This window comes from Simochromis diagramma, unplaced genomic scaffold (assembly GCF_900408965.1).
Source record: "Simochromis diagramma unplaced genomic scaffold, fSimDia1.1 OVJJ01000186.1, whole genome shotgun sequence".
NCBI lineage: Eukaryota > Metazoa > Chordata > Actinopteri > Cichliformes > Cichlidae > Simochromis > Simochromis diagramma.
Window position 1 is genome coordinate 235,176 of NW_024387464.1, and position 14,091 is coordinate 249,266.

Sequence of the window (14,091 nt, forward strand, 5' to 3'; positions counted from 1 at the left end):
AACTTCAGAAGCACATTTGCATCGCGAAAACGCTTTTCTGCCTGATTCGCGCAACCAAGTAGCGTGACTGACAAGTTTGAAGCTTGAAGTAAAATACGTGCTGCAGTTTATGTGGTGCATTTTGTGCATTCGCGCTTATCGCGTCTACCGCTGGAGTTGGAAAAATCTGAACTCCAGCCTGCAACATCCAATCAGGGGCCTGGTGATGTGATGCTCTGACCTATTTCAAAGAGAAGGTCCAGCCAAAGCCATTCATTCTATCAATCAGTAGTTTTCTGATGAGGCAGCAGGCTCTCCAGGGCAGAAACAATGTTCTTATTTTTCTCCTCATTCTCCCTGAAGCTTTTTCAATTTAAGCTGGGTCCTTTTATATTTATGTTTAATGTTTTTCTGTTTGAGCATCTTAATTTTATTTCAAATAAATTTTTGTAAATTGCACATTTTAAAGCGCGACTAGTTTGCTTTGGACCCGCTTCGAGGTGCGAATGTGCACGCGACCAGCTAGGGTTGTGTGCCGCTTTTTGGTCGCGTCTATTGCGTTCGGTGTGAACGCACTGTTAAAACATTATGAACTGTCTTGCTGTAGAGAAAGTGGAGTCTTTCATCCCTAAAATGCTACCAACATTTCTGATGAAAGAGCTAAAAAATATAGTCTTGGATTTGAAATGATGACAAAATCCTCATCCGATAAAGACAGATACATGCATACAATAAACAAGTTTGAGGTCAGATTAAAAAGTCATTGTTTTAAATAATCACTCTTGTATTCAAAGGTCACACGGTCATGTTACTTTTAAACATTCATATTTCTTTACATTTCTGATTAATTAATAAGTTTCCCTACAAATCAAAGCAGGGAACACTCTTACATCACACTGACTGGAAAAACCTGTCTTTCATTTTTACCTCTAAAGTTTTATCTGCTTTTGCCCTCTCACTAAATATTGAAATAGTGCTAAAAATACATGCCAGAGTGTCATAGTTCTGTTTTACTTACCAGTCTTTAGAAATTACATAAAGTTAAATTATGTTTACAGTCAAAATCATGGAGATACATAGAAGATTTCAAAGAGTTAACTAATACTGTGAAAGTAGACACCGGCGAGGACAGGTGGTGCTTTAAGTAGGGTAAAGCTGGAAAAAGGAAGTTGTCTTTTTCCACATCTTGAAGTCCAGGCTGCTAAAGAATCTGCTCCTCTTTGTTTTGCATGATATAAAATGAATACTGCTTTATGTCTGAGATGACATCTTATCCAGCACACTGGATTCATTTAGATGTGGAAAGACATTTCATTGTCAGCTCATTAATTAACTAATAACAAAGATATGAATAAAATACACAGACCATTAAAATAAAGGTTAGATTTGATTTTAAAGGCCAAATCTTTCTTGCTGGACTTACAGGCTTGAAAATCTACATAAATATATCCTCTTAAGACAAATATCTAGTGGTGGTTTCTTATTTACAATAGGTGCTCCAGTTTTATGGTCCTGAGTCTTGAGGATCCTGACGACCAGGTAGGAACCTTTGTTACAGATTATAGCAAATGACTAGGCAAGGAAGTGATTTGAGACACAGCAAGCTGTTGTCTATTTAATTAATCAAATGTGGTAGCATGGACATTTCTACACACCATGTTCACCCCTGAAATTATCAGGATGGTCTACATCTGTCATTCAGATTAGATGTACAGCTACAAATGCCATCTTTGTTACTCTGCTGAGGGTGCACCTGCAGCCGTCCCTGGATCATCTTCTGTCATTTCAATTATCATCTGTTTGTATTTACTCTTGAAAAATCCAGCCTAGAAGTGAATGAAAAAGCACATAAAATACAGCAATCATATATTAGAGTTCCAATAAAAATGTAACCAAGCTACATGAGAAAAAAAACTTGTAAACTTTTAATTGAAAAAAGTATAAAAAGAGTCTTTCACCTTATACAGGCTAGCAGTGAGTAAAGCTAGAAAAGCCAACCCTCCCAGGGATCCTCCAATGATCGCTTTGGTGAAATTCAGCTTAGGATACACTTCTACTTCTGCCTCAATCTGACAGATGAAGTGACAGAATGTGAATAAAATTAAAGCTCTTAATATGCCAAACAAAAGAAAATATTGTATAATCACCTTGTGAACAGGAGGATTGTTGTCAGACCCTGCTGAAAAGTAGATGTACTGGTTTTTGTCATACTCCAGACTGGCAGTGCTGGTCAAGAGGAATTTGGCAGACTGAAGCCCAATCTAAGGGAAAAAAATACATCGCGAGTTGACCCTAAATTAGATATTGTTTGATTTAACAGGTAAATGGTTATATATCTAAACATTTAGCAAACAATCCAAAATACATTAATTTAACATAAACTACTCATCCATTACCTGCTCTATCCATCCTGAACTGAGGTTGGCAGAGATTTCATACATCCTACTCTCCCGTATTCCCATGAAAGTGTTGCACTTGAACACTCTGCACTTGGCTACAGAGCAGTCCTGAGAATGATTTAAACAAGACTGAATCCAACAAAAACTGTGATAGCTAAATTTGAGATAGGTGAGGTGAATGTTAAAATCTAAAAGAGGTTGAATTTCAAAAGCTCAAGTGCAGAGGTATGCTTACCACCACCTTATTTTTTCTGATATGAGAAACAAAAGTTTTGACAGGTGGTTCTTCATCAATTCCTCTCTGACAGTCTGCAATCTGAAATACATTTAATTCAGGTATGCTTGGTTCTGTCCTAATTATACCACATCCATACATAACATTAAGCCATTTTTAGAAATGATGGGTGACTCAAAACTTTTGCATAATACCTGTAGACTGATCAAATTCACCCAAATGTCTTTTTTACCAAGCTTCACTGGAACCCTGATCACCACAGTGAAATTAAGTGCTCTGATATCATTTGTAATCTGATAAAGAAAAGGACAACCAATCAATACAATTAGATTTAGATTATACAGAACATATAAATACACATATATAGATTTATACAGAACTTATATTTTGACCTTAATTGATTGCTGGACTGGTTTCTGCAAATCACTCCTCCCAAATGTGAAATTGTTGTAGCTGAGAGAGCTAAACAGACATATTTAAAAAATTAAATAAATACCATGTAATACAACATTTGTTAATTTCTAAACGATGCTTTTTATTTCAAGTGGAAGAACCCATACCTTTCAAATGTCATAAAAATGCTATATCTCACATCAATCGATTTATTTTTATAGAGTTCATTTGTAGTGGCATGCTCCTGATTTCCACTGAAATGAAGAAGTGAAATGATTCATATTTTATCTGTGGGACTATACAAAAATATACCAAAGGAACAGTACCTGGTGGCATTTGCAGTGATAAAGAGCTTCCTCTCAAGCTGACTGTTGGTGTCAATCCCATAGGAGACAATGAAGGAAGCCTTAATTGAATGGAGGAGACATATCAAATTGCGTCATCTCTTTTTGCTGTAAACAAAACTATAAAGAAGTGAGAGAAAGATATTCTAAGCAAAAACACCTTAGTTTTGCTCTTGAAAATTGGTTTGTGGATAGTGCAGTCTGTCCTTCCTCGTGATAAACCATCTTCACTGTCCAAAGAGTTGCACCCAATTCTTCCCTTTGTTATAAAAATAAAATTACTGCTGGATGTATTGAAAGAGCAGCAGATAACTGATGAACTGATACAGACTTGATCCTGATGCTTTACCTGCTGAATGGTGAACTTCCTGTAGGAGAGTCCAGCTGGATACGTGAGAATAACACGACTGTTGTAGGAGTTTTCCCCTCTGTTCTCCACTGTGACTGTGACATCCAAAAGCTCATCAATGCCCACTTTAACCACTGAGGATCTGTCAGAGTATTAAGGAGGATGAGAATAAAGGAAAAGGAATACAAGCACAAGCAAAACAAAGCTCTATACATGAGCCTCACCTGGTGAACGTAAAATCCACTTTAAGGTTATCAACACATTTGTTGTCAGTGCCACAGTTGATGTCAAACCCTAACTGTGGAAGAGAGCATTTTGGAAAACATATTTAAATGATGAATGACTTATTCCAATTAGCACATTGTATATAGGGAATCCAACAACCAATTTTTTTCATTCTACCATCTCGTGGAGGTTTTTTGCAGGGAAGAAAACAATTTCTGATAATATTCTTGATCCACTTCTGGACAACTTTGATCTCAGACACAAGCTATCATTCTAAGTTAAGAATTGTGTATCTTGAGCTCTTTTTTTAATTGCTTTTTGTTACTACTGCATTAGTCTTTGACTACAATTAGCCATACATTAATATCCAATAGTAATTTTCTTTCTGGTGGCGGAAGGGAAATAAAATGATTACTTAAACATTAAAGCCTTTTACTGTGCTCCATGGTGGACATAGAGAGCTGGAAATACAACAGCTGATCACTTATTCTTATTATAATTCTTTGAAGTCTGCTTAAATCCAGCTAATCTTGGAATGTTGGACTACTTTGTTTACTTTGTTCTTTTCATCCGCGACACCTTAAAAGCTGGTCCGTGAAAATATTGTCACACATTAACTGGTCCGTGGCGCAAGAAAGGTTGGGGACCGCTGCCTTAGCTCACATGATAGCTGGTGGGCTAGTGACTCTTACAGGAATAACACCTTGACCCACTCTTTGTTTCAAACTTTGTTTCACTCTTAAGGCCATTATATAGGGAGCGCATTATAAAAAAGGAATGTGTTTTTTGCAGAACATTTGTATTCAAAAAACAACTGTTAGTTACATCTTTGTATTTACGCCCAAGATATTGAGCTTGATTTAAAATAAAATAAAAGCTGCAAATTTGTCCAACAAAAGGTCGCCGTGAACATCTACATTAAGAATGAGTGATTTCGAAAAATGTTTTAATGCACAAAATGCTTGCATGGATTTTACATGTTCAGTTTGTAAAGGCCTTTAGTCTTTGTTTTCCCCATCAGATGCTGTAAATCCTTTTGGATGACAGAAATTTTTTCTGGAACTTAAAAGACGTTCAGTGGCCTGGATCACTTAGAACTGACACTTTAACTGAGTTTAATGGTCAATTTCATGTCAATAACTAAATTAATTCATACAATTAATTAATAAAAGGGAAAGACTAAAGTTGTTTTCTTGACCCAATTGTTTGTTAATACACTGTGTTTAAATATTACTTACAGGATAAATGGTTGCTGTTTGAGCCTGTGAGGAAAGACTTGGTCTGGGATTTCTGTTGATGGACAAACCATTAAACATGAATTTGAGTTCATTGGAAAGAGCACTAAGAGCATCTTCTGGACAGGCCTGCAAAAAAAAGAGCAATTTGGTTTGTATTCAGTGTTGTAGGACTCTCTGAACTGAACTTTGATTGTTTGCATTGGGTTTTTTTTGTTTGTTTGTTGTTTTTCCTGATATTATTTGATTTTTACCTCAATAAGTAACTTTAGAGTTGAACACTGTTGTCTTCTTAAGACCACAATTACTGATCCAGATTGTTCTTGTTGTTTCCCACTGACATAAGCTCGGTTGTTTGGAGGTTTACGTGTGGCATCCAGTGTTATAGTATAATTAATCACTGCTTGAGCTGGAATAAAACACAGTTTGGATTCAATGCTACAAATGATGGGCAGTGGCTTTGTTGTTGAATGATGTAGAGTAGAATGATGAACCTGTGTGGACTGCAGACACTCTGCTCATGGTGAAGCAGACTGTAGCTGTGTTCTCCAATGGTTTTGAACAGCCTTCATTCTGAGTAGGGATTTGGTTTGGGTTGAATGACACCTCAGCTTTCACCATTACTATGGGTCTTGATCTAGAAATGAACATCACAGGAAAATACCACACTGCATTTTTTACAAACCACTACTGCTTAAAGGTTTTTGATCATGCAAAATCATTTTTGAAAGTAAAGATAATTTGTTTTTATCTAATAGTTTATATCAAAGTGTCTAGAAATGTCATAAATTATTGTAATAATTAAAAAAAATATTCATGGAATTCATTCTAAACCTTTAACCGGTGGGGCATTCATTTCTTTTATTTAACAGAAATAGTTAATAGAATTAAACATGGACAGTAATAATGCATGATTGGACTGTCTTGGACTTACCTCAATAAAACAACTTTGCCCTTTGAGCCCACCGCTAAGTCAGGCAGTCCGTCAAAACTGTGGTCAAAAGATGACTGACTGATTGACAGGCCAAAGAACTTCAGTCCTGACTGGACCTCAGAGCCAGTAATTCTCTGTGTACATGAAAATATTTGATATTCAAACTGCAGAAAATGACTTTACATTACAGATTAGTTTAGTCATCCTCGTGAGTTCTTTGATGTTGTGTACCTGTGAGTAGGTAGGACTGATTCTTCCTCCTCCTTCACTGTGGAATATGTAGATGCTGCCTTCACCACTATTCTCCAAAGGTGCTCCAACTGCCAAATCCATGAATCCATCTGAGTTTAGATCAGGCAGCACAGCAAGAGAAGAGCCGAACCTTCCCTTGACAGCTGCACGTCCTCTTAGTATTAATGGATCATCAAAATTACACTCCACAAACTAAAATGAGGAGAGTGAATATTTTATGAACATTAAGAAAGTTGACAAATAAACCGATTAATTTAACTGCAGTAGATAAAACCGTGATTTACCAAACCAGTTAGTCTGCAAACATAAACTCTTCCCTCTCTATCAGGCTCCATGTACATTGGGGCTGATATGAAGATTAGATCAGTGATATCATCATTATTTATGTCCATGGTACACACCTCTGCCCCAAAATATTCACCAGTCTGATACTGTGTAAGAAACAAATTATTAAATGAAAAGAATCAGATAAATGAAAATAGTACAGTTTTGTTTATATATAGTCTAAATATATTTTACATTGTCATTCAGGTCTATCACTTTATACTGTACATACGTACCTGCCATGGAAAGGGCTCAATCTTTTGATTTCTAAAGCTTTCTCTGTTAACAGCAAACACAACTCCTCTGTGTTTATATCTTGGAGCACCAACAACTGTCACTGAGCCACTCCAGGATTTAGCAATTGCCATGGAGTAACCTAGAATTTAATAGTCAAGCAGTCTTCAGTTAAAAAAGTAAAAAATAGTCAAATATAGTCATACAGAGAATTTATAAATATTTTCATTAATATTTAAGGTGCATGGAAGATGTTTTTTCTTGAAATGTTGTCATTTGTGGTATTTCATATTTTATGTGACATAAAGCACAATCAAAAACAACATGACTAACATTAAACACCTAATTAAAGCATACTCTTCCTCAGCCTTTGGAATCCTTACTCATCCTTTATATGTTGTCTATTTTCCAAACTGATTGGGGGAAAGAATTACAGCACAGCTATGTATATACTACATGATCACATGTTTATGTGTTAGTTGTTACCAAGATAGCTGTCAGGCTCCAAAGACACATCCTCATATGTTTTCAGCTTCTGGCCTCCTGTTGTGTATTGCATGTAGCCTCCCTTCCACTGGTTTGCACCAACAATAGACATCTGAATTCCCTACAGTGCAGACAGAAATGTACAGAAAAATAAATGTGTGAATGTTTTATACAGTGCATTTAAATTTGGAGTTTTGTTTGGTTTTCCTTTCTTTTTATCACTTGACTGTCTGAGTTTAAAGTGTTTTAAATTACCTCAGGCACATAAACTGCACTGAATCCCTCTTGAGACATTTCCATTTTCAGTGACTCTCCACTGGTTTGTGATCCTGTAACATGAAAATAAAAAAAAAAAAAGAACTTAAAGGACAAACTGTGTAATTTCAATTTGTTCACGACCTGAAGGACTGATTCTAGATAATCACTTGCTCTTTATTAAAAATATGTCATTTATGTATTGTTTAACACACTAATGTAAGGAGATAAAAAAGGTGAACATCTCTCAGGCCTTTACTGCAGGTGGCTTCAGTTGCTTTAATTTTTATAGCTGGAATGTTTACAGAAATTTTAACAAAGTTGTAACATTTTTTAATGTTTGTACCTTCGATAGAGAAAATTTTGTCCTGTAAATTCTGTCTTATTATTTCAAGGGCGTTGAAGTCCCTAACTTGAAATACGTGTTTGTCTGACGGAGACGATGCAATGGTTTTCAGCTCCTGTTCTGCTGCAGGTTTATTAAATGCATTCCCCACCTAGAAACACACACACAGCTTTTACTTTACTAGCACCCACACAGTCCTCCTCATGAAGAATGGTGCCTCATTTCATTAGTGTCAGAAAATTAGGTTAACTTTACAGGGTCATTGAAAGGATTAACCTTTTGAAGAAACTGGTACAGTGTAAAACTGAGCAGGTACTTACCCCAATAGCAAATCGAACAATCTTTTTACTCTCAGCTAGCCTTGCTACATATGGTAAGCGATGTGAGTCATGAGATTCTCCATCAGTAATAACTATCAGCACCTTCTTTGCATTTGATCTGGATCCTCTTTGTGGTGTAAAAACATTTTGGCTGATGAATGAAGAAAACAGTTTCAGTTCATCTTTCTTTACAGTGCATCTTTTAGATGTTTTAGATGTTGAAGAGAACTGCTTACATAAAAATCATGATGCCTTCTTTTACAGTATTTTCGCTAATATAACAAAGAATTGTGATTTTTAAAAAAAATAATAAAATAAAGCTCTACAAGTTATCTCTAACCTCTGACATACTTCATTAACTGTGAAAGATGTGTAACATCATGGCAGCACTTACACAACATGTTCGATGGCTTCAGCTGTGTAAGTTGCTTGGTCTAGTTGTTTTATCCTATCAATGTTAGATTCCCATGATCCAGATGAGAAAAAATTATCAAAATAGTAATGGACCTTTGATGAAGTAGAGAACTGGGAAACAGAAAACTTGAAAAGAAAAAAGTACCGAAAATCAATCATTCCATTAATTATGGAAATAAAGAAATATTTAATATTTAATGTCTGTTCCTCACCTTTGTATCACTTGAGAGAAAAGACCGAACCAGATTTTTCACAAAGGTCTTCATTGTTTGAAAATCTTCGCTATATACACTCCCTGAACCATCCAACAGAAAGGCAATGTCTGCTTGCAGCGGGCATTCTGCCAAAAAGATGGGTACGAAATGTAGTGTTGAGCAACTTTAAGTGGCCTTTCTTTGTTAGGAAGATTCACACTTTGGTCCCATTTGCCATTTGAATCTTTGGTGCACGCTTATTTGTGACTTGGGATGTTTACATAACTGGGAGTCAACTGCCTTCATAAATTATGTTTGTGTTGTAATATGATTTCTGAAACTCTTAAATCTTACCCAAGCTAAAATCCTAATAATTAAAAAGAATTAAAAAGTCAAAAATTACTACTTAAAGCAATGAAAACTAATCTCAACCTATTAAAGTGACTCTGGGGGGTAAAATGAAACTGAATTGAAAATTCAAAACATAATTAAAACTAATTAAAAAAAATATTTAAAAAAGCACAATAACTGCAATAAATGAGCTTCAGACTGTTTAAAATGTATTAGGTTATTGGGTCACAGCGATTAATTGTGTGAATGTGCAGTGACATAAGTATTTATAGATTCTATTATTATTTTGAGTTTGTTTTCACAAACTTAGTATCCTGTTACCTTTGACAGAAGGTGGTATGGGACGCTCAAATCTATTGGAACGGTTTATTTGAAAGCACACTCCACTGTACATGGTGATACTTTTGCAGTCCTTTGGAATAGTTGGACCACATGCCTCAGAAGAGAAAAGATCAAATTATGATGAATCAAGCATGCTGATTATTCTTCCATTCCAGTGTGACACGTCTGCAGTTCACCAACTCACCACAGCATTTTGGGTTCCAGGATCACTTTTCATTGTCAAACCAAGAGACATGTTGATAGCAAAATCTGGCTCTGTATTTAAAGCATTGAGTATATATTAAAACACTCATAAAATAAATGTTGGGGTCACTAGAAAATACATTTTATTTAAATGACTGCCACTTTTCGTACCACATTACAAAGGGAAAGAATGCAAAATACACTAATCAAAGTTCACTATTACTGTGTCTGAAAATCAACAAAAAATACATAACTTTTAGCAAGAATTAATTAAACAAACAATTACATTCAATTAAGTGTTTTGTTATATCATGAAATGGCAAATGCTTAACAATGCATTACAAACTTGCACATTTCAGTTTTTTTCTCTAGAAATCCACCTTATCTGCAAATTAATCTAATTAATGTCATATTCCAAGATCTCAATGCTTGAAAGATACTGTCAGAGTTTCAGGATATTGTGTTAAGACATCAAGAAACTACCTACCTCGAAATTGTATATTTAGGCAGTTTTCACCAGAGATGGTACACCTGTATATTCTCCCCTTTCTGTTTTGTGAATACTGTTCAAGTGGGGCACTGACAAGCAAACTAAGGAGAGAAATCCAGACATTAGATAACATTTTGGTGAACAAAGTGCAGTGAAAAACCTCCAGTTGTTAAGCATTAGTGGTGAATGTTATAAGCAGGCAATTGTAAACTCATATTAAACATATCTATGCTCTGGCTTACTCGGATTGTCTTTGAACCACCTGGTAGCCAAAACCAGCAGCAGAGTTCCTCAGGGTCTTCCAAGCCACAGGATCAATATTGAAACTAAGTGCAGCATTTAACACTGATAATTAAAGAAAGAAAAACATTATTAAAGCTTATTATGGAATGATAATGTGATTTATTTCAACAGCTCAGCCTTCTGTGTTTCTTTAATTACTAAATTAATTACAGGGGGATCACACTCCTCAGCCTCCCTGGGAAAGTCTATGCCAGGGTGCTGGAAGGAGAGTCCGTCTGTTAGTCGTACCTCGAATACAGGAGGAACAATGTGGTTTTTATCCTGGTCACGGAACACTGGACCAGCTCTTTATCCTCTCGAGGATACTTGAGGGTGCATGTGAGTTTGCTCGACCAGTCTACATGTGTTTTGTGGACTTGGAGAAGGCATTCGACCGTGTCCCTCGCGGTGTCCTGTGGGAGGTGCTGCGGGAGTATGAGATGTCTGGCCCATTGCTACGGGCCATTCGATCCCTATACAGCCGTTGCAAGAGCTTGGTTTGCATAGCCGGCAATAGGTCGGACTCATTGCCGGTGGGTGATCGGCTCTGCCAGGGCTGCCCTTTGTCACCAATTCTGTTAATAACTTTTATAAACAGGATTTCTAGGCGCAGCCAAGTGGCGGAGGGCTTTCACTTTGGTGGCCACAGAATCTCATCTCTGCTTTTTGCAGGTGATGTGGTTCTGTTGGCTTCATCGGGTGAAGGCCTCCAGCTCACAATGGAACAGTTTGCAGCAGAGTGTGAAGCAGCAGGAATGAGGATCAGCACCTCCAAATCTGAGGCCACGGTTCTCGGACGGAAAAGGGTGGAGTGCCCACTCCAGGTTAGAGATGAGTTCCTGCCCCAGGTGGAGGAGTTTAAGTATCTCGGGGTCTTGTTCACGAGTGATGGGAGAAGGGAGCTGGAGATCGACAGATTGATTGATGCTGAAACTGCAGTCATGTGGACGCTGTACCAGTCTGTTGTGGTGAAGAGAGAGCTGAGCGTAAAAGCGAAGCTCCCAATTTACCGGTCGAACTACACCCCTTCCCTCACCTGTGGTCACGAAGTGTGGGTAGTGACCGAAAGAACGAGATCGCTCAAACTAATTATTAGGTATTTAAACAGTATGATGCACATACATACGTACACAGTATGAAAACTGATCATTATAATAGTGTATACATTTGCCCTTTTACAGTACTGAAAAAAAGGAACTGAATGGACAATCACGCCATTGTGCACATACATCCTGTCCTCCTCAACTATGTCAGATTCATCAGTTTATATCACACACACACACACACACACACGCTTAACACAGAAAATGTCTGAGGTTTGTATTACAACTCTACAAATCCAAAATTTAAATTAAAATCAGAAAACTGTGATTTTTTGGGATATTCAAACAATACAGAGTAGCAAATACTTTGTCACATGATTAGGATACAGGAAAAATCAAAAGGGACTGTCATTTCAGTTACCAGCAAACAAAATTACACTTTTTTGGGCATGACCGGACACATCTTTCTCTAAATAATCATATAATATGGTGCTAACTTTGCATTGTTCCTGGCTTCTTGCATCTTACATTGTTCAACAGTGAAACATTTACAGTGAGAAATATAAATGTAATAAAAAAAATATTGCTCATCATTATAACATGCTGTCAACCTTTTGTCAGGACAGCCTTACTGTGGTCATTATGGTTTCAAACACACATTTCTGCAGGTAGCTTTGTTTACAGAGGATGAAATTCAAATAAGAAATAAGTAAATTGCCACTAGCAAAGTATGTCTAGAAGATATAGTTTCACTTCTAATTTGTATTACCAGTACTCCAAAAAATCTTTTTTGGGGTGAAAATTGTTGCCACAATTTTGAAAGACAAAATGAGAAGGCACAAACTTGCCTGACAAGAACAGCATAGCACTGATGATCCAGTCCATTGTGTTACTCCCATGAAAAAAATAAACTTAAGTGTGATTTTTTTCTGTTTCAGTGTGACTACTCAAATGAGCTGTTACTTCTTCTGAAAGTGCTGAAGGAGTTGTTGAAACTAAAATGCAGAATGCACAGAGTGAATGCTCAAACTTAAGACAGTCATTTAGAGGAACTCTACTGTAGGAGGAGTTAGAATACTGATATCACTGTCTGTTATATTTGACACACAACACTTTGGTAAACTATTTAAAATTGATGTGACTGTTAAAGCACAATTAAAAACAAGATCACATATACTAAAAAGATTGAATAATCTATTAGTTTCTGGGCAACCAGATGAAATCATTGCAATCACAAGTAAAAACAGGAAGAAATCTGACAGTGTAAATGTTTTCAGGGGGCTTTTGCCCACTGGTAGGCAATTTGGCTGTGGGTGAGGAACCAGACAAAGAAGAAATCAGACGACCCTTGTCACAGAAACACTAAGGAAACAGGCCTAGGGAGGGTGCTTCCCATATGGAAACGATATATATAAATCTTATAAAGTTTTTATCTGTCTTGTATGAAACTTGTATGAAAAGCATACAAGAGTGAAAACACATATAGATCCCGCTATCAGTAAACCCGACAGCATTCACTGTTAGCATAGCACATCCATGTTAGCAGTGTATAAATGGATGGTTTAGCATATTAGCACAGGTATCAATAAAGGACTACCGTATTAAACACTTTTACTAACCTCAGGCAGACGGACAGGCGCTCTGCAGGTGGGATTGAGCGCCTGTAATTGGTGTCTAGGCGGGCGATTCTGGGACCGACGCGGGACAGCAGGTCCTCAAACTGGCCGAGTGAATGACGGTGATAGCGCTGGAATCGGCCGTCATCCAGGCGCAGCTCCTGGAGCAAGTGGTGAAACTCACCAAACTGCTCACGCCTCTGGAGGACCTGATGGACCCAGGTACGGCAAGGATGTCCTTTACGCCGCTACTCTGCTCTCCACAGTAAATAGAGAAGGGAGACTCTCTCTTCAAGCGCTAGCTCGACAGCTGCCATCTTGCAAAGATACCGGTCTTGCAAAACTTCCTCCCACATCCCTCCCACATTTCCGGTTCACGCGCGTTAAAATATGATATTTTGGGGCGCGATGGATTTTTCTTGGACACGCGTAGAGGGTGCGAATGTGCACGCGTCAAGTTAGGGGCGTTTGGGGCTTTTTTCACGCGCCCATCGCGTTCGGTGTGAACACACCGTTAGCCAACAGGCTTCAGTTTATCTCAGGATGGCTAAAACATACCCTCTTAGATGAACCTTGGCTAGATGTAGAAAAAGCACTTTGCAATAATCTAGAGATTTCAGATCTACCATTTATCAGCTCAAACATCCAACGACATGAATGCTTCAAAAGCGTCAGCATCAGCTCTTCTCTGACAGCATGGTGGGAGTTTCTAAAATTGACGGAGTCCTCATTAATCCCATGCAAACGTACACCTATCTGGAACAACCCTGACATATTACAAAACAATAATATGATAAACTTTTCAGATTGGAGTGGTAAAGGAATCAAATATTTAGAACATATACTAGAAGGAACAGAATTTATTT

At 37.3% G+C, this 14,091-nt stretch overlaps 1 protein-coding gene across 1 annotated transcript; it reads right to left on the bottom strand.

Annotated features, from left to right (window-relative positions):
• Window positions 1-433: 433 nt before the first annotated feature.
• LOC120723210 (integrin alpha-M-like) lies at window positions 434-13,094 on the bottom strand. Its single transcript, XM_040014555.1, has 30 exons — window positions 12,458-13,094; window positions 10,527-10,629; window positions 10,282-10,385; window positions 9,796-9,866; window positions 9,591-9,705; window positions 8,937-9,064; window positions 8,705-8,850; window positions 8,311-8,461; window positions 7,991-8,141; window positions 7,645-7,718; window positions 7,390-7,510; window positions 6,906-7,045; window positions 6,630-6,776; window positions 6,325-6,537; window positions 6,094-6,227; window positions 5,654-5,796; window positions 5,414-5,568; window positions 5,163-5,288; window positions 3,924-3,997; window positions 3,700-3,841; window positions 3,511-3,609; window positions 3,333-3,412; window positions 3,174-3,260; window positions 3,006-3,075; window positions 2,808-2,906; window positions 2,614-2,694; window positions 2,376-2,486; window positions 2,127-2,240; window positions 1,938-2,048; window positions 434-1,805 (listed from the first exon to the last, which is right to left on the bottom strand). The coding sequence occupies exons 1-30, from the start codon at window positions 12,492-12,494 to the stop codon at window positions 1,713-1,715; spliced, it is 3,420 nt and encodes a 1,139-aa protein (XP_039870489.1). The 5' UTR covers window positions 12,495-13,094; the 3' UTR covers window positions 434-1,712.
• Between the last annotated feature and the right edge of the window lie 997 nt (window positions 13,095-14,091).

Coding starts and splice junctions, on each gene's coding strand:
- LOC120723210 (XM_040014555.1), bottom strand. CDS start 12,494: ATGGACTGGATCATCAGTGCTATGCTGTTCTTGTCAG. Junction 8,142..8,310: donor TTGTTCGATTTGCTATTGGG/GTAAGTACCTGC, acceptor GTGTGTTTCTAG/GTGGGGAATGCATTTAATAA. Junction 7,511..7,644: donor GTGCAGTTTATGTGCCTGAG/GTAATTTAAAAC, acceptor TCTGCACTGTAG/GGAATTCAGATGTCTATTGT.